General features: G+C 31.9%; 1 protein-coding gene across 2 annotated transcripts in view; it reads left to right on the forward strand.

The window, feature by feature from the left end:
- The first annotated feature begins 8,910 nt into the window (after positions 1–8,910).
- Positions 8,911–22,347, forward strand: part of LOC148621832 (adhesion G protein-coupled receptor A2-like) — a 59,787-nt gene continuing 46,350 nt past the window's right edge. The window contains exons 1-4 of one of the 2 annotated variants that reach the window (XM_088576609.1): positions 8,956–9,018; positions 9,435–9,721; positions 10,605–10,676; positions 20,275–20,346. In XM_088576609.1, coding sequence (XP_088432735.1) covers positions 9,483–9,721; positions 10,605–10,676; positions 20,275–20,346 — 383 coding nt within the window. In that variant the 5' untranslated portion in view covers positions 8,956–9,018; positions 9,435–9,482. Of the gene's footprint in view, positions 9,722–10,604; positions 10,677–20,274; positions 20,347–22,347 lie in introns of both variants that reach the window. The other variant, XM_088576608.1, reaches the window with a different exon arrangement.

Below are 22,347 nucleotides of genomic sequence, written 5' to 3' on the forward strand. Positions count from 1 at the left end.
TGTTGGAATAAGAAGGAAATCGATAACGACAGCATTTATGAATTATACATCTAGGTTACAGACCACCAATTCAACCAATGAGCATTTGGAACGTACGGAAAAATAGTCCTACGCAGAAATTACCCCTGTTCCTCATAGTGCTGTGAAAAAAGTTCTTATCTCATTTAAAAAATTTAAACAGTTTCTGAAAGGAAAAACATTTCTGTACATTTTATAGGTGCATTTTGCTTCTTGTGATGTGAAGCCTAATCTCCATAATGATTTCTAAATATACCCCTATCTTGTGAAAACACTGGGATTTCCCATGCTATTTATAGACACTTCACTTCCGGTGACCAGTACTGCACTGCAAGTCTGCTAACGCCACATGCCATTCTGAGGATTGTGAGCTGACATATGTAGAATCATGCTGATATATAGTCCTTTGCAGGTTAAAGTTAAGGTAAAGTCCAGAGAAGCCATTGAATATTGTGAAATTAGCATAGAAGCCTATAGGAAGTGGAATTAGTGGTTTCTTGCCTTAAAACAATCTTCCACGTGACTTTTAAAAATTCTTTGGTTTCTGTTGATTTTTTTGTTCTTCCAGTCTTTGTCACATTTTGATTCTGTTTCTATGCGTTTGATTCATGTCCTTTGATTCTGTTTCCATGCGTTTGATTCATGTCCTTTGATTCTATTTCCATGCGTTTGATTCATCTCCTTTAATTCTGCTTCCATGCGTTTGATCCAGAAACTGTTTAATTTTTGAAAATAAAATGAGAACTTTTTTCACAGCACTATGAGGAATAGGGGTAATTTTTGCGTAGGACTATTTTCCGTACGTTCCAAATGCTCATTGGTTGCATTGGTGGTCTGTAACTTTTATGGAACAGTTTTGATTTATATCCGTACAGTATAATGTAAAGATTTGATAGTACTTATAACAGTGTAAAATATATCTACATTACAGAACAATCTATCTTTTGAACAGTGTGTATATATATATATATATATATATATATATATATATATATATATATATATATATATATATATATATATATATATATACCAGTCAAGAGTAGTGTAATTCATCTATGTTACAGTATTAATTAAGTCGTCAAAACTAAGTTTTGCGACTTATTATTTTTGCTTTTACTTCTTCTGGACGTAAAGATGTCCGAGTGATTACTCAAGGATTTTTATAACAAAACCACAAGAGTCCTATTCGGCGCCCCGTAATATCTGGAAGAGACTAACTGTTTATTCGATTTATACCAAAATTGGCTAAAAATTCAAGGCAGTTTGTTAGAGTTATGCAATTTACAAAATTTCAAAATGGCTGCCGATTTCAAAATGGCCACCAAAACAAAACCCGAAAAAAATGAGAACAAAAATCTATGAAATTACTGGAACTATAACTCAAATATACTTCTTGACTTGTTGCCATCACATGCATCAACATTTTTTTTTAAGAAAGCCTAAAATCGGCAAAATTTCGAAATTGTTCCAGATTTTGAAATTTATTATCTAGGCCTTCTAAATTCAATGGTGGCTTCATAATTTGGCTGGATCCAACTATAGTATTTGCAGCTTTTGGCGAATTTTCTGCATTTTTCTTCTTGTGCTGTATAGCCTAATCTTCGCAATTATTTCTACTAGGATTTCCCTTGCTATTTATACACCCTTCCAGGGTTCGACAATAACAGTAGTCCGGTAGTCCTGTGCCTACCTAATTTCTAAGAGGACTACCTTGAAATATCAATGGGTAGTTCTTTGGGCTACCTCAATTTGTTCTTAAAATTTCATTAGTCCTAAGAACAGGACCACAAAAGAATTTTGAAGACTACCTAATTATCTATCACATAGTCCTGTGGGCTACCTATCACGAAATGTTAATGCCAAACCCTGCCTTCACCTCCGGTGACCAGAAGTCTGCTTACCCCACTAGCCATTCTGAGGATTGTGAGCTGACATATGTAGAAGCATGCTGATATATAGTCCTCTGCAGGTTAAAGTTAAGGTAAAGTCCAGAGAAGCCATTGAATGTTGTGAAATTAGCATTGAAGCTTATGGGAAGTGGAATTAGTGGTTTCTAGCCTTTACCCGAATAAATCAGTAGTTCACTAACGATGTATTCAAATTGCATACAGAAGCTTCTTATATTCATAGATGCATAATAAACCATTTGTTGTTTAACTAGAAACGAAAAACCTGCGAGATTATAAATAGTCATCTATCATAGAAATGAAATACAAAGAGGAATGCTTAGTACCGGTTGGAAGAGCTGTCTTCAAATATTCCATGCTGGCGAGTCTAAATATTTACAAAAAGGTGACAGTGGTCATTTAAATAATGAAAGGGGGTCCAGGATTCTATTTGCTACTAATTTTTGCAATTTTTTTTAACAAAAGGGTAGAATGAAGTCCAAAGCTATCCTGGTGTATCACCCACTGGCCCGTGTATTTTTACTACAGTTATCGACTCTTTGCATCAGTAGCCCGGAGATGGCAAATTAAAATCAAACTTTGCTTAGACGATGGGATAGGAATTTCGATAATGCATTTCTCAGGAATTGTGTTAGTCTGATGATATTTCTTTTTGTATTAATTATTCTGTTTGGCTATTTTGGCCATATGTTATGATAATAGTGTTGTAGGTGCTCCATGGAATAAAAATTTCTTGCACCACACATAATTGTTGAAATTATATTCTAAGACTTAGGTGTTTATGTTAATGTAGGTGTCTCTGGAACTAGGTGCCCAGAAACTAATTAAGCGCTTTTACTTAACACATATTTGTCTATGCGATATCTTGTAGCACTTGAGCTGTATAGCTCATCAACTTGGAAATGTAGCTAATTGAAATGGACATGCATCTAAGAAAATGATTTATTTAAATGAATGTGGCTTAAGTTTGAGTGATTTGACAGTTTCGACCTGGAGGTAGATAAATTTAATTTCGATTTGAAAAGTTAGAAACTGGAAAAGACCCACTAGTAGTTTGTGCAATACATGTCGGAGAATATTGTGTTGATTCACTTAAGTGTAAATCCATGTAAAACGACATCGGACCTGAATATTACGCAAACTGGCGCACTGCTACGGTGCATCATGAATTTTGGTGTGTATCTTTTTAAATGTCGTTCGATCTTTAGTTACAACAATTTTATTTGTTAAGTCTACAAAACGGATAGGACACAAGTTTTACCAACTTATGAAGTCTTCTCCCATCAATAATATACAATGCATATATAAGAACATTAGAACATTGAGGGCACGCATACAATCATTATGAATATTAATAAAGACAATTCTGAATTAGATTTTACAAGACAATGAAGAAAAAAGAAAAGAAAAAGGAAAAACAACAGTACAATGAAAAATAAATAAAAAAAAATAAATAAATAAAAAATAAAAAAAAACACCAATACAATGAAAAAATAATTTTAAAAAAACACCAAAGTTTCAGAAATATATGTACAAAACTGAAGAGAGACATAAAGTGGACGGGTGGATGCGCTGTTCTTGTGTGACACTGGTTTTACCTCCATAACTATATTAGGTCAGAAATTTTTTTGACCTTTTAATAAATATGAAGACACTATCAAAAATAAATATATTTTCTTCGTTCGTCCATTCTTCAATGAATTAAGCGTGAATTCTCGAATAGTGTAATACGGTTATCTGTATATTTTTTGCATTGAAAAAAAATGATAGACACTTTCAATTGGAGCACCGCAACTACACGCATGATCAGCTACAATATGGACTCTGTGTAAATCGTAGTTAAGGAAAGACGCAGAGCATCGTAGCTGGGTCAAACAGATATTTAATTTACGAGGGCCGTTATTAAAATATCGGAAAATGTCTAGTTTATGCAAGGTATTTTTGCTTCGAATTGCACATCTGAATGTTGATATTGAATTCACATTTCGCACGTCTTCACTTAAATTGTTCCATTCTCTTATAGCAGATGGTATGAATGATTCACTAGTTAATGATAATCTACAGAAGGGTAATATAATATCGGATCCATTCCGCAGCGGATAGACTGTTGTACTCTGAACAGGATGGGGGTAAGTTCACGGAGATACCCTGGAGCATTGCCATTTTGTATATTGTAAAACATGTGTAATTTTCTCTTTTTTTCGCCTTTCAGACAATTTTTCCCAACCTGTTTCTAGTTACATTTCGTAAATACTGGAAGACCTTTTACTATCCTCGCGGCTTCTAATTGCATTTTTTCCAGTTTGTTAGAGTACGTGATACCACAATTATCCCAGACCTCACTGGCATATTCTAAAATGGGGCGTATAAAGACAGGATATAACTTATCGAGATTTTTTCTACTTAATCTAAATTTTAATTTTCATAGTACACACAAGTGTTTGGATATACTTAGAATACGGTTATCAATGTGAGTATTCCATTTACCATTATCAGAGAATGTTACTCCATGATGCTTATGAGTAGCTGTATTTTGTATTTGCACCCCATCGAATGAGACAGTAAAAGACTCCTGTAATTCATTATAAGAAATCAGCATGATCTCAGTTTTATCTGGGTTAAATGACATAAGCCATTTAGAGGACCAATCATTCAATTCTCTTAAATCGTGATTAATTACATTTTTTTATGTCTTCAAGACTGGAATTGGAGTAACCCAAAGACGTATCATCTGCAAACAATCTAGTTAAAGAAGATAATTTGTCCCCGATATCATTTATATATATAAGGAATAGCAAAGGTCCCAGTACAGATCCCTGAGGGACTCCAGCTAGAACACTAATGGTCGTATTCAGAATGGCGAATTAAAAAAAACAAAGTGTTCAATATCAACCATTTTCAACAATAAGCTTGTATGTCTATACGTTTGAACTCGATCCCGGTAATTCCCTTTTATCTCCTATTTTGCAATTTGACGATTATTTGAGGAATCCAAACGATCGATATAAATAGCCCCGTGCAGGTCCGGGTGTTAAAAGAATAGGCCTGCAGCAGCGCTAAGCTTGTCGTATAAGGCGACTAAATAGTGCTCAGAAACCTAGCCGGGGGCTAGGCGCTCTGCCCACAGAGCAACTGGGATGTGTGCCCCAGGTGGTGGAATGGGGTACCCCTGGCGTGTTACATGCTGTGGCTGTCAGGCTATAATACGGAAAAATGACCGCAAACCATAGTGGTGCACCGTGTTGGGAAAGATGCCACGTTCCTCGCACGTTGAAGAACCCTGCTGTGGTATTCGATAGGAGTAGGAACCTTTGCGCTCCGCCACAGGAGGCTAAATTGCCCGACCTTACCCATTCCCCCTTTTTCCAGTGGCAATCAAAATTTGTCGACCCTATTATCCTTGTGACCCATCCTTTCTTTTTTTCAGTTCATGTTCATTTCATCATCCATTTCATGTTCATTGTCTGAATATAGCTGAAATATTGCTGCTCGGACGTTAAACCCCAACAAACCAAAACAACAAACCATAAATTGTTTCAGCACATTAGTACTTTGATTTCAAGTAACAGCGTAATTCATATGTGTTATGGTACAATCTATTCATGTAACAATGTAATTCTGTAATGATTCAATTAAACTATGCAATGGTGTATATAATTTATTTTACAACTTGCAATTTATATGTTAATTTACATTAGAATCCTCCTGTGATACAGCACAATTAAACTATCTTTATACAGTGTAACAGTACAACAGTAAAATTCATAGATGTTGTGATACTATCATTTTATTTTTTACTGTATTATATATGCAACTCCAATCCATGTTTATGTCAGTGTAACTTACCTAAGTATTACTGTAGCAATATTATAATCCTTCTGTGTTACAGAACAGTTCATTTATGCTACTATACTCATTGCATTGGATCGAATCCAGGGAATGTAATATAAAGTCTCTGGTTTATCCTAGTAAAACCTTGACTATACAAATTGGGATATCCAAAGTGATAGAAGGAGATTTCTTGGTGATAGTGGCAAAATCCATTAAAAAGAAATTTAAAACTATTTAGAAATTAATATAAATAAATATTCCTTTATAATATGTTTGATAATCTAGTTAGTAATAAGGGACAATGATTAGATGTGGATTTTGAAAAAAAAAATAAAAAACGACATTTTTGTCGTACAAAATTATGTTATACAGACTTGTTTTATGATCACTTCAATTTTGTAATGACAAAATTCAATTTTGTCAAATAGATATGCAAATATTAACTTATTTGATATGTAAATTAAATAACAAAAATCATTTATGTGAGACAAAATTAAATTTTTGTGTCACAAAAGTAAATTTTGTATGCAAATTAGTTTACAGAATCCCTTGGGATATGCAAATGAATTCTGTCTCATTGCGATTTTGTTAGGAGGCCTCTCATCTAAGACTATCCAAGATATTTAAAGTCGAGTTTCAGTATAACATAAAACATAAGCTCTGTAGAGCTTTTAGCCGACATACATATAACAAAACATAATTAATAATAAAACAAGACACATACAAGAAGCACAGCACATAAATTTTCACAAGACACACACAGTACAATGAAATAAATAATAAGTGTCAGTTGAGATACTATGTAACTAAAAATGGTTGGAAAAATAAAACTAGAACTAGAAGCTACTATAAAATTAAGATCTGCAGGAGCCACATCTGCATGAGCTGCCATTCCAGTTATTAATGAGGCTTTTAAACTGGTCCAAATTTGACTGCTCATTCCAGAGTGTGGCCCCAGCATACCTTAGTGGGTGTAAACCAAATCCTGTTGTTCTTACCCTGAGAACTTCTGCCAAATTGTCCTTCCTAAAAGAGTAATTAGATTTTTTAAAAGTTATAATGTCATGTGAATAAGTTGGAGACTTTTCATGGATAATTTAAAAACTTCTATTACCATATAGCGAAGACGTCTTATTTTATAACATATAGTAACCGCGGGTCTCGCAGGTTCCCGATTACTTCGAGCAAGGGGATATCATATGGTTGATGCGCTATTCTTCAAAAGTAAGTAATGTACTTTTGCAGAATACCTCGTTACCCATATAATATGTCCTTGCTTGAAGTATTCGGATCGGAAACCTGCATCTGCGAGACCCGCGGTTACTACATCCAATGAGAAACCTTCTTACAAAATCGTGATGAGAGAATTCATTTGCATATCCATTCTGTAAACCAATTTGCATACACAATTGACTTTTGTGACACAAAATTAACTTTTGTGACAAAAAAGTGAATTTTGTGTTAAATTGCATGCAAAAGTGATTTTGTTATGACAGAATTAAATTTTGTAAACACAAAGTTCAATTTTGTGACAAAATTTAATTTTGTCATAATATTTCTCAGAATCCAAGCTAAACTAATTTCATACAAAATTTAATTTTGTTACCCAATATTCAAAGTAGGTAACAAAGGTAAAGTCTGTGATACAAAAATGAATTTTGTCATGACAAAAGTAACTTTTGTCCACTGACAGATTACATTTTTTTTTACAATTATTTATTTTGGGAATAGACGTTTTAAACAAGGAAGTAAAAACAAACATACTCAGACTTATTATATTTCTCCTCCATAAATGCACCTCAGCGGCTCTTATCGACATCACCGAGATTTCTTCGAGAAAAAAAAACACATTAAATAGCATGTTCCCTCGGAAAATACACCGCGGTCAGTTATTTCTCGCATCTATGTTTTAAACACACACAAACACACTCACAAATAATAATAATATCTTAGTTGTCAGAAAATCTAATTTTAAAGTTGTATTTTACTTTAAACGCTTACTTGAAAATCTGGAACAGTGTATGGAAGGAACATGTTTCTATGTGATGATTATGACTGAATATAAGTATATAAACTGAAATATTAATTTGCGTGACCTTCATTCATTTGAAGAGACGAGCAAGTATATATATTAGAATTGAAGATTGCGTTTAAAGTTTATGTTTATTTCAACCAATTTGTTGCACCAGTGAAATCCTTGAAGAAATAAGTAAAATATGAAATTTCCCGTTTTTCTTTCTACATGCAGGGTAAATTTATTAAACTTGGCTTTATCAAAGAAAGTTTTGGTCCTTTAAATTTATTACTAACAACAAAGGAGATAGCCTATTCAAGTTAAGGTATACATATGTACATGTATATGAATATTACAAAAATCTTGTCTGGTGCCCGAGGCTGGGAATTTATACAAGTAAGAAATTAAATTTAATCGCCCTGGTGTGATGATTCCTTTTACCATTTTAACACGGGCAAGCAGTTGGGTCATATATGGAAAGACGTTGGGGCATTTATGCCATATTTATTGTTATCAGTAAATAATTCATTGGCATCATATTATAATATAAACAGATACAGGTCTATGCAATAAATAAATGATTTATTAATATCAATAATTGAATTATAATGATATATCAACATGTTAATTAACAATTAATTATTGATATCAATAAATTGAACGATTTATTCGCATGTTTTAAATGATTTATAAGTTATCAATGAATAGACGAATAACTTGTCAAGATTTTTTGGGGGGCGGGTGGTGACAATTATGACAAATATCTAAATTTGTCTCTAGTATTTCAACAACAAAATATCCCATGGCCATATGCCCCGAGCGTAGCACATTTATATTGGTCTACACGCGGATTTTAATGTTCAACGTTCAAGTTGTATGTACAGTAATGCTAATGCGGACATGATTGAAAGAAGTTTTTGAACGCGGGCGCCGTAGAAAGCACCGCACGTAGAAATTGGAGTGATTGTTAGCTCTCTCTCTCTCTCTCTCTCTCTCTTTAACATGTAACTTAAATTTTACTTGTATTATATATTACATAAAATTTATAAATCTATATTTAACTTCTTGTTGTAGATGAAATGCTGAAATTGATTTTTAGTGGAGAAGTACTTAACTTACCCCGGATAGAGCCCCACTGTTAACCAAAATAATCTAAAGTGACGTCACAAGCACTGGTTCTTCCAAGATGGCCTACGGAGGTAAATAATGTTTGGATGAGGATTAGATTGTTTATACAGTGTACCGGTAATTTCTTTAAATATTCCACGATCAATATTCATGTGTTTAGGATAGAATGTTTTATTTTCATTTACCTTTTTAATGGTGTTGTTGAAAATCAATCAACTGAAAAAGATCAAAGTGTTGCTCACTGATTTATGAGCGATATTGTGTATGGTGCTTACCGTCAATATTTATTTTTTTGTGTAATTCTTATTGGAATAATTCTTCAAATCGTATTCTAAACATTTAATAGAATATTTCATTGTTAGGGTAAAAGAAAGTTTTTTTTCTTTATTTTTTCTTTGTTTATTTTGTTATCGTGTGCACCGCATGACATAAAACACACACGACTATGCAGATAATAAAGAATGGCGAAGAAATAATGTAAGCAGAAAATGAAGTTTACACCTGTTTAACAAAAGATAGTGTATAAAATGTAGATGAAGGAATGAGTGAGTTATAAATGAGTCAGGATAAGTGTATATCCAATGAAGATCTCGTTCTTCTTGGGGGTTTTGTTATGGAGTGTGTTCCAACTGTCTCCGAGCGGGGCTTGTCCAGTAAGATGCACTTGTACTTCTATTCGGAGCAAGGCAGGCAGGGATCAAGATGATGTTGAAACACCACGCATTGGCCAGGGCAGAAAGGTCATCTGCTCAGGAGATAAATACTCTCCAATATCATCTGTTGCTGAAATAAGAAATTTACCTTTGGACACTGTAATATTGTAAGTATTTGAACTTTAAACTACATGTTTATTAAAGTCTTGGAATATCTAAATTTCTTGGTCATTTCTATAGTCCAGCTATTGATTTACATGTAAAAGTACCAAGGAATTGATACTGAAAGTATATTTGCCAAAAAAAGGAGAATAAATTTCAGAGTAGAATGTGCATTATATACAAATGTATGAACAAATTTACATATGTACATTTATGTGTGAGGTTACTTTGATTTTTAATAGCAAAATCCCTAAAACTTTTAAACCATTCATTATCTACAAATGTAATTCCTTACACCCAGATTACAAATATGCATACAAATGTGCATGGACAATGTATGTGTTCCAGTAATTTTCAGTGGTTCATCAATACATTGTAATTTCAATACATGTATTGAACATGTTTACATGCACAGGTTATGAATGTACCTGTGCATTTAGTAGTAAAAATTATTTTGATTGAAAATTAAAAAAAAATTATGCCTGTACAGTTGTAATTAAGTTGGTGTACACGCAAATGTCATTTTAGTTTGGTTCACCTAATTTTTCAGGGATAAAAATAGCAGTAGCCCATGGCTACTAAATTTTGAGCTGGGCTACCAAACCCTTAACTTTGAGTAAAATTTAACATTTTACAAATCATTTTGTTTTCAGCATAAAATGTACATGTGCAGTACATGTGTCTTTTCATAATACATGTACACATGCACTAGCTACATGTAGCACTATACAAAATGTACATGTACATGTACATTGTATGTTGTACCAATGAATGTGCAGTTACAAATGAAAGTCTTCATTGTCATGACAGTATACTGTACATTGTACATTACTGGTTTGAAATTTGTTGAATTAATTATTTGTACAATCTTCTGTTTCTAATTTGCAGTGATTTGAGCAAGAACACTATCACAATTTTACACAGGGGAGAATTCAACAAATTGTCTGGACTTAAACGATTGTAAGTATGTTACTGCTACATGTAAACATAATTTTTTTTTCAAATATGTTGTTCATGCACAGATGTACAATCTTTCTGTTGCAGGCTTAAAGTACAGAAGCACACACACATGTACATGTGTATATATCTCTGTGTATGTGTGCTTCTGTATATACATGCACTTGTACTCACTTGCATAAAATGTATATGATGAAATATAATTTATGAAATTCACAGATATCCTGTTTAGAACCCCAGAGTCATTAAAAATGGAAATAATCATATATACCAGTAAAGAAAGTTTTCTTTGAAGTTTTATCAAGACATTTATTGGTAAAAAGTACCTAATTAGAATTCTGATATACAAATGTACTATCATCTTTCTGTACACATTACATTCTTAAGATATTCACACACCTTAATAACAATACAACCAAGTCTGTATGTTTGTTGTGTTTTGTTGTGTATCTAAGATTATTTATAATTAAGAAAACAAGCATTGATAGTGAGAAAGATCATTATGATTGCTGTATTCATACCTCAGTAACCAATAAAGCTCAAAACCATCTGTGTAGCTGGTAGTATAAATGATTAGCCATTGGCACTTAACCCTCCAGGGAATATGGGCTACATTCTTTGTGAATGTTTTTTTTCACTGCATTTTTTTCATTCATCCAAAACTTGAGTATGTAGCTATACAAGGAGACCTGTTCTTGGTAATGATTTTAGCAGTATTAAGCTATTTGTAATCTGGCATTCTTACTCTTGAAAAAAAACTTATAAGCTCTTGTATTAATGGTACTTCATGTACATTGTACATGTAAATTTGGTTAAAATAGTACATATACATATTTTACAAGTACATGTTCAATGTACTTGTTGTCTGGTTCATTGTATATACTGTACATGTACATCTAAAATATTTCTGTTATTGTTTTTGGCATTAAAAAAATTGTAGTTGTAAATTTATTTAAAGTTCTGTATGAATTTGAACATTTTTCCAAGGGAATCTAGGTGTGTTGGGTTATAGAAAAACCTTTGTTGTAATACATTTGTATATCTGAATATATTATTTATGCTTTTTTCTGTTATATTTTGTTAATGTTTATTGTATTTTCGTGTATTTGATTGTAATGATTTACCATTAGTGGAGCCAGACTTTCTTTATCTGGTAATAGACCTTTAAAACTGCCAATAGTAGTGAACATGTACAGATTTGAAGATAAAATCCTTGTTTTTATAAACAAAACAACTTGATTTGAAGTATTTAGTGTACTTAAGATAAGAGGAAACTTTGTAAATCACGAATGCACTGCTGCCCAGAATGTTGATCCTGTTTTTCTGAAGATATACAATTTGTATATTACATGTAAGTACTGAAGATTCTTTCCTGATATTTTGAAAATTAGCTGTCCACACTTTTCATTTAGCTCTGTTTGTGGGTTCTGTACTTCTGTACATTGTACATACAGTGTACATATACAAATGACAGAAAAAAAAAGAGCACTGAAAGCACATGTATATATACATGTACAGATGTATAATGAAAATGTTTCTACAGGGGGCTGAGCACAAGTAATTACAACTAAGAACAATGTACATGATTGTAAATTTAAATTGCTGTTCAAAATCTTCAGCTTCTGATCAACACTTAAAACTCTAACAAGTATTTATATGATGAAAACATCTGATCTTTCCAACAAATCTTGCTCAGAGTACTTTACAATTATATTTCAATTAAGAATCACTATAGGCACACCTCTTGTTGTGAAAAGTTTTGTTACTGACAAAATACAAATCATTCCACCATTCATAACTGTTTTCTTGATATTTGTTACCATGGATACTATCTGCTTGTTTTTTCATATGATTATTCATAATATAAGTCATATTTAAGCTGCTATTTAATGTAAGATGGAGTGAGTTCTATTGCAGAGTTTGAATAACATACTCATAATGTGTTTGAAGTTGCAGTTTTTTTTAGTGCAAAGTAATCTTTACGTGGCTGTCAATGAGAAAAGCAGTCATAGGGTTAAAAAAAATGGGGTCTAAGTTTTAATGAGGTTTGTGTAGAGATAATTCTTTGCCTCAATGGACATTACTTCTGTACAGCTGCTGTTAAGGTATAACAGGAGAAAGAACAGCATGTTCAGAATGACTTAACTATTGATAAATCATGAGCATGTCAAAAATCTGAAAACACAGAAAAACATGATTCACTACAGTGTACATTTCTACATCTACATGTAAATAGGTCCCAGTTAATAATCAGGGATGACTTTTTTCTGCGTTTTAGCAGAATTCCGCTAATTGAAACCAGATTTTACTGTTACGATTCTTTTTTTACTTTATTTCCGATTTTACCATTATCCCTTTTGTTTGATGACCTTGTAAAATCATCCCTGTAATAATCTTAAAGAGACTGCTTCTTTGTTCTTGAGATAAAAAAAATGTTTGAATGTCTTAAATTTTTATGTTGTAAAAAAATTCTCATTAGATATGGGAGGGTTAACAGGTACATGTACATGTATCCATGAATTATGTACCAATTGAGAAGAGCATGTAACCACTGCCTAACCTTCTTCAAATGGGCAAATACCTGTCACATCAAGAATGTGTTTTGGATTTTTTATATTTTTTTTTAGCTTTTCTTTAACTTAAAGGTGTGTGTTTTAGAGTATTTAGAATCTGAGGTCTGTAACCTGTAAACTTTTTATTATTGATTCACCACATTAGCTCTTAAGTTCTGAGTAATAATTCTAGTCATGAAATTAACAATAACTTCTTTTCTTTCTCCTATTTTTAACCAATTACACCAATTATTAAGGATAGACTTGTCCATTTTTCTTGATATGAGACTGAGGACTTGTGGTGTGGTAATTAATATATTAATTCTCTATTATTTGCAGTTCATGACATCATGAATTGAATCAGTGTTGCATGAAATCAAACTATTTTCATAAGTTCATGATAACTACATAAATGTACAAATAGGAACAAAAACTAAGGTCTGATTTGAGGTCTAAATTATGTGTTAAATGAGTGTCAGATTTTCGGATCTACCAGTTACTTAATTCCCTAGTACAAAATAGTCAAATTTTATCTTTTAATGACTATTTTTAAAGTAGCTGACATAGGCCAGTTGTTAAATGAACCTTATTAACTACATGTACATGTATTAATACAATAAGTAGCCTGAGTCAATGGATACTTCTTATGATTGCATGTTCTTCAATTACTGCAATGTACACATATATATTCTATTCTATATACATTGTATCATATACAGTTGTGATAAATATTGTAAAATGTTTCTGCAGAATCATTTTAAATTTGTATGCTATCTTAGTTACATATATAAAATGTAATACTGAATCAGCTAATGGGCCCAATTTTGGAAAAAAAGGCTTACACATGTAACATGCTAAACCAGTAACAGTTTGGCAGGTCTTACACATTTTGGTGAAAATCATGACTAAATGCTATTGTTATACATTGTGAGACTTCGGTGGTTTCACCCTAATTTGGGCAATACATGATCATCAACCTGTATAGAGAAAAATCTGTAACCTTAATCCATAAGAAATTTTGTCAAAAGTTCTACTGTCCCTTTTCTGTCAAAATTGCTTACATGTATATACATGTACACATCTTTGCTTGCATCTTAAAAACATTTAAGGTAACAATGTACAAAAATGTATGCATATTGTTTTTTCATGTGTATGTCAATGATTTTTACGCATCAAATAAATTGTGCAGGCTCAATAGAACTACATAGTCATTGGCAGCTCATTGTAGGAATTGTTTTCATTTTCTGATTTTTGCTCACCAATAGAGAGAAATGTTGTGCAAAATCTTGAAAGCCAATCTTTTTCATTTTGATCAAAATCAACAGTTATGACTTTTAGGAATTTGCATAAATTAATATAACAACATTAGGTATGGTGTATACATGTACATGTATGTCAAAGAGACAACAACCCCACTGGGATGAAAATGTCGGCCCATGGGCACCCAATGGGGAAGAAACCCTTATATCACAAGGCAGGCTGCAGCTGGCCCCAAAATATCATTATATACAGGTACAGCAAAAGAGTTACCCTATATACTCAAGTAACAACAAAAAACACAAAGTAAATATTACTAAACATAGGTGAAAGATTCAAGCTTTTAGTTAGTATTATCTATGTCTACAAGACAAGAATGACCTGCGGAGTTCAGTATAACAAAGTTCGTCTTGGAGATGGGTTTAAGATTTTAGCTTATTTATTCTGTTTCTTGAACTTTATTTCCAAAAGCGTATCCTTACAGAAGTTAAATCACCAGAAATGTATTATTGAACTCACTATGCTTTTCTTGCATTGTAGATATTAGAAATAAGGGAGGTAATTTGTTGATTTTGAGGGGGAAATATCCATTTTGTCAGGAACCAAACTTTGTGGTTTGCTAAACCCACAAAAACCTCAGGAATTAGTACTCCATGAACAATAATATTTCCAGTAATTTTTCTTCATTGGTAGTACATTGCTCACAGTATGTTAAAGTGAATTAAAGAATGTTGAAAAGAAATAAAGACAAAAATTGTAACAAAATATTGGCAATGTACATGTACAATGTAGAGGACTAGAGGGTAAACTTTCTAGAAAAAAAACAAAAAGGGGATACTAAATCTTTGCCTCAAATATGTTCCTGTGTTACACATAAGCTTTTGTATGTATCTGTTGAAATCACTGATTAAGTGATTTGAGTTTCACTGTGTTACATTGTATTTATAGTATCTTTCTAGATGTAATGATTCTGCTGTGTCATAATGTTGTATGAACAACTTGGGTGAAAAAATTGCTTCTTTTACATAAGTAAGATGTCAACCTACTTTAATATAATTCCACTGCATTGCCAATTTAAGGTCTGGGAAGTAATATTTTGTCTGAAGACTTTATTCATCATTTTGTCCTAATAGTTGCAAATTTTGACAGCTTTCATGAATTTGAATCAATATCAATCATTTTACATGTACATAAATATTTTTTGTGCTGTCAGATTTTGATTTTTAATTGGGGGGGGTGGGGGGCTAAAATATTTGATGAATAACTGTGGATCACATTTGGGCCATCCAACACAGAGGACACATGTCTGTAAGTGCAGACTAATTTCTCTGTCATATATTACCAGACTCAGTCTGGTATCTTTGTTGTTATGTCAGCTCTAATCAAAAGAGATGTCATGTCTATACACTGTACTGCATGTACTTGTATTCCAGTAATGTTTGTTTGATGAGAAGGACTTGTGATTTCAGCAATTAGAGAAGCTTGATATCATATAATGAACCTGGACATAAAATACATTATAGTTAGTTCTCTGGTAAACTATTCATCTAACTTCTAATTAGAAAAAAAACATGAACTATTTTTTAAATCTAACAAACCTTTTGTTTGCTTTCTCAGGCATAATGAAGTCTCAGGTGTTTATGATAGACATATTGCATTTCAGTGTAAAGTTAAAAGATTTCTACCAGATAAAATTATGAAAATAGTTAATGTGTGTGGTATACTGAGGGGAGATATGTATTTTTATGTTAGCTGATATGATCACATTTGATCAAGTGGCCTGTTTCCTGCCATAGTCTGTTAATTAGCATGTTGTAGTTGGAAATGTAAACAAACCAAGGAAGGGGGGTGCTCTTTAAACAGATTTTGGAAGAATAAGAATATTTCAAGGTACTTGAAAATTCACGGAGCATTTTATTATCATTGAAGTAGGTGGTTGAAAAAGATGGTTGTAGGTTTTAGGGGATGGATGAGTTCATAAGACAGTAATGCTAATTACACAACCAATACTCTAGGAAATTTTGAAATAACATGAAGCAAGATTTCTTCATTCAGTCTTGAAATGTCCCATACTATAAACCTTTGTTATCACTTATTTCTGGAGTTAACAATTTGTATAGTAAAACAACAAACCTGTATTAGATGGAGATTAGTTTCAATGACATTATCTGAAATATTGTGTGCTGAATTATTTGTTGGTTCCATTATTTAGGAACAATTAAGTTTTTGCTACATAAATTTTGATCTGATCATTTTTCTCAGTTGTTATAACAGTATGTTTTAGCTGCTTATTAGAGCAATAAACAATTTTATGGTAGTATGTAGTAAATTGTGATAATATCCTATTCCTAACTCCAAAGTTCACTCAAACTTAAGATCAAAGACTAAAGGTAAATATTTACACCTGCCCAGGTAATAAATTTCATTCTTGTTATCATCTATCTAGGCTCCTTTACACATATGAAGCACTTTTCTGTGCCCATAAAACAGACAGATTTTGGTCAATATCTTATGCTTCAGAAGAACAACTGTAGATGGACTGAAGATCATATTGCTGTTTGATCTTGAGGGTTTATTGCTGTAGAAGTGAAAGGTTTTCTGGCACAGTGATTCATGCCAACTTTCTTATTGATCTTTTATACAGAGTGGAGAAAAAGTTGTTTTAATTTGTTGGGTAGGAATGTGACTAGCATGTGGAATTAATCTCTCATACGCATGTCTATATCAAACTTGTCATTGTTCTCTTAGCCTTACAAAATCTAATTCTCATCTTCAAGAGGTCTTTATTATGGAATAAATTTACTTTATTTGGCAGACAGGTGTTATTTAAATTTAAAAATCTACTTATAGATTCGATTTTAGCATGGCAGTGTTTAATCCTTTTATTTTCCTCTGTTATTACCTGTACACCACACCTGTCTCTAGTTGGAAACACCACCACATTCTTGTATTTCTGCATGCATGCATGCACCTTCTGTTTGTAAAGTACTGATGTTGCATTCTGTCATTCTTCTGATTATAATTATACAATGTACATACTCATTCAAAAATCTTCTTGATATGGGTATTGTATGAAGTGTTTTCTTCACACACCTTGAATTACATAATCTTTATACATAGTGGAATACATTTTTTTTGCTTTCCAGAGCTATAGGTAGAACTCTTATTTACTTCTCCTCACTGCTTTTTTGCTAGTTATGTACTGGTCATAAAAGTATGCAACAATGATGGTAATTTTTGAGCAATGTACATTTGTACCTTTGACAATAGTAACATACATGTTGTCTCTGACATGCATGTATTCACCATATCCATTCTCATTTCTGTGTTAATATATGACTTATACTGAGAGGGTCATATTTTATATCCCCAAGACTAGTACAATGTAGTAGCTGGTCATTGTCAGCAGTTAACCTACAACTACTGTTATATTGTCTCCTAGAAACCAAGGTCCATTAGAAATATTCACTGAACTGTTTCCTTGATAGCCATTTGACAGCCCTGAAATATATTATGCTTTCAGATGCAAATTAAAATTAGTGGAAGGGCTGATCAATACATTTTTCTGTTATATTGATTCTCATCCATTAATATTATAAGTGCATACATTTTTTTGGGATCATCTGGTTTATTGGGCGCTGCTAGGGATGGATTATTGGTACAGCAATTTATTTGAAGTAAAAACAAATATGAAATCTCATAAAGTGCTTTGTAAATTGTTGAATTATTTCCGCTGAACAATTTGTCTCCTACAATTGTTTGGCTCTCGTTCCTACATTCTCAAGAGCTAGGAAACAAAAGAATTTCCAGAATGATATCATTTGATTAGTATAATTAGATTCTAAACAGGGGATTATTGAAGTTATATAACTTGTTTGAATTTACTTGTTCTATTATAACTACTCAAATCAATATTCTTTGAAGTTGAATTAAGAATAAGCATGTTAGCAAAGTGGATGTGCTTCAAATCAATATGTCTTTTCAACTACATTATATTGAGGCCAAATTTGCATGACTGAATTTGGAATTAATTTGGTTTGCTTAGTTTTTCAGTGTCAATACTTGTATTGTAAATGCTCAGATTTGTGCAAAAATGTATGTACATGTATAATGTGAAGGTTGAATTATTTTACATGTACAATTTAGCTGGATTTTACATAGTAAATTTACCATGAAAATTTTCAATAATTATTTGTGGATGAGCCAGATGACAAATAGAAATTTTCATATTTATAACTGCCTTGATGGTCTAGTTGTACTGTTGGGTGTACGTTGTACATGTAGCGATAGTGCTGGTTGCCATTGGTTTAATTCTTAGCCAAAGTCATGGAAAAGTTTTTAGTACTCCTCCTCTACATGCATGTACATGTGAGTCTAAAAAATAAAATAATGCATATTGGTTGCTAATTTAAAGCCAGATTACATAAAAATCTGTAGATTGTTGCTTTGGTGAGCATGTGAGTAAATTAAATCGAACCAACAGAAACCATTGATTTTATGCACAGCTGAATTCACAGAAATAATAATAGTTAAATGTTTCATCCTCAAAATGTCTGAAAATAATTTAAAAAAAAAAGGTCAAATACATGTACATAATAATTTGAAATAACAAATATTATTACATTTAATCTTAACATACATGAACTGTACACAATTAGACCATACACATGTTCATTGTTCAGACTTGATGTGTCATTGGAGAATAATGGTGGTTAGGGGTGGGTCTGTGGGAAGACCCTCTTTGTCAAAGTTTTGTAATTTTGTTTCTTTTTTGGTTTGTAGTCCTTCAGGATCAAAATACCTTTGTCACCAGTCTATCACTGGAACTTCCCTACTATTTCTGAACACTACACAAAAATATAGTCCAAATATAATTCCTTCTATATCATTCTATACCTCTTTTGTAACAAGTAAATATGTTTCTTGCAATTTATCTGCTCAATGATATTCTATTATGTATGCAAATAAAATTAAGATCTAGTCTTCATATCAACTCAAGATCTGAGGGACTCCTTTTTGGCCTTGAAAGATATTTAGTAATAAATTTACATTTAGGAAATTTATTTCTTGCAGTAATGTGTCTGGAAGGATAAATGTGTTTTAATATTTTCATTTTAATACACTTACAAGTCAAATTATCCATCCTATCATTAATGTTTTACCATTTATAAACAAGAAGTGAAGAGCAGGGATTTTAACCAAGTAAAATTGGCGGGAAATTCAAATTGATAAAAGTATTTAGATTTTGAAAATCTTTTGTTAAGGAAATTATTTTCTTAAGCTGAAATTTGTTTTATTTATATATAATTGTTATGAAGGATAAATACTTTGTTAATATAGCTTTAGAATGTAAATGTGAATTAACTTTTACATTAATGTGTAAATGTGTGTGAAGTTGGATCAGTAGTATAGATTGACTTTCAGTTTATACATATTAAAAAAGGACAGTTCTTAATAATATTACAAATGCAATATATGATCTCAATTTTATTTAACATCATATAATCTTTGAAATTGTGTTCATGCTACAATTTTCACAATTATCAAAAACCACCAGTGCTGTCAACACTTATTTTTTTTTAGGAGGGGTGAATTGACCAATGAAAGGAATAGCCTCACCCCCTTTTCTCTAGATCCCCAGCTGTATGAATCCTGGTTACATAGATGCAGTTAGAACCCCCTCACTTTTCATTTCATTATGCATTTTGAGTGTACAACAGAAGGCACAACATCCTCTTTTATTTACTGTATCTGCTCTTTAAGTTCACGAACATGTTTTGCATTTATTTCAGGAATTTGAGTAATAACCAGATCACTTTGATAGAGCCAAATGTATTTGAAGGACTTCAGAACCTGGAAAAGTTGTAAGTACACAAAAGTAGATCAATCAAATATTATTTTGTCACTATGTAAACTGTGGTACTCTCAATCATTATGAAAATTGATAGGAATTCTAGGAGAAATTAGAATTCAAATTTGCCCCAGGAGGATTTCTGGATCCTACTTGATTCCAATTTGCTCTGTAACATTTATGTAGTGCCATGGGTTATAGTCCTGTTCCCCATCTCTGAAGGTAGAGGAGTGGGGTTGGCACTGTAACCCTTGTCTAGTGATGATGTGCATTAAATTGGAAGCCAAAAAAAATAAAATAAAATGAAATAAAGCACAAGGACATGTAAAAATATGTAGGCTTGAAAACTGTTGGTCAACTTGAGGTTGTATGTACATTTTTTTGTCTCGAATTAATGCTAAATAGGGTCAATGAAATTCAGACAAAATTGTCTACATTAAAAACGTAACAGATCTAGACATTATTGTTACATAGGTAACTCAATCATATCTGAATGAAAGAGGCCTTCATCGTGGGTTGTCCTGTCAATCTGATTAAGTTTTATTACAATGACAAATTCCCTGAAAGAAAAATTAAATCACATTCAAAGCTATCTAGTTTATCTTCATTCACTTTTAAAGGAGCTCTCTCATTAAAGGAGAATTTAAAATGAACTGCAGGGTTTAAGTCGCTAATAGGCTAATAGTAAGGCTCCTTCGGTCTTTATTGGCTTACAAATGTTATGGTTATTTGATCTTTAAAGAAAGATTTGAATTTTTATTGAAGGTTATAATGTAAAATGTTAATTAATGATTAAAAAAAAGAGATTTTGTAGTACATGTATTACTTTCTTGCTTACATACTTTGATAATTTGCATTTTTTATTCTTTGGTCTCATTTCTAAAGAACAAAAAATAGTTTTGCATTAAAAGACATATTTGGCATCACAAAAGTGGTATATTTTTTAATTTGATGATGTGAAGCAGTATGTCATTATTCAGTTGTTTAAGGATAATAACCACAGAAATACACAAAGGCTTGAAACTATATAAAATATCATATGTAAACAATTCTTATGTATTCAGGTGACAAAAAAAGCCAGAAAAGCTTAAAAAAGAATAATAGAAAGATAAAAATCTATACTGAGAGATTTTACATTGGATTATGACTAACAATGTTAAGTTTACTGTATGCAGTTGATATTATGTGAGTTGAATAGTTAGGACCACAGCACATTATACATTTGTACACTGGTTTTTTGTTTGAGTTGTGCCTTTATTGGATTTATGAAAATGAAAGATAAATATTTTGTAAAATTATCCATGGACATTGAAAATTTCATGCTCTGGATGTGATCATGTATTGCTTTTGAATTTAGTAGAAAAAGTAGAATTCATACATTGTGTGAGTTAAATTTTTTTCAAATATACATGTATGTTTATGTACAATGTACATGTATGCTGTGAATAAAAAAATCAAAGTATAGTTACCATCATGCATAGTTGTACAATTGTATGCTGCTGCACTTACATGTAATTATAAATGCTATCAGGGTATATTTTTAACATTCTTATATCAAAAATAGAAAAGTACATATATTTTGTGATGAAAAGAATGTCATACTATGCATCAGTTTGATAGACATGTTTTCTTGTAATGCAGCTGAAATCCAAAATAAACAGTTTAAGAAGCATGGGTTGTTGTTTGAATGACAGATTAGGTAAACAGCTTTAAGTTAACATGACAGCTTTTATCATTTCATCACAACTCATTGTAATATCTCATGATAGAAATTTCCATCAAAAATAAGAAGCCAAACCTTTTTTTTTTAGTATGTGTGCACTTGAGATTCAGAATATATTTTAGCAAATTGAATTGAATGCAGGAATTTATCAGTAACTCAGAAATTAGTACTTCAAAACATGTTACACAATAGACCAGCAGCATAAATTAGCATTCTGGTGTATTTTACACAATTTGCTTGAAAAATTGTGAAAGGTAATCAACTACCTGCAGAGAGATTGACTAGAAAATT

The sequence above is a fragment of the Perna viridis genome, chromosome 3 (genome assembly GCF_037379345.1).
Source record: "Perna viridis isolate PV_CMFRI_1.1 ecotype Kerala chromosome 3, ASM3737934v1, whole genome shotgun sequence".
Taxonomy (NCBI): domain Eukaryota; kingdom Metazoa; phylum Mollusca; class Bivalvia; order Mytilida; family Mytilidae; genus Perna; species Perna viridis.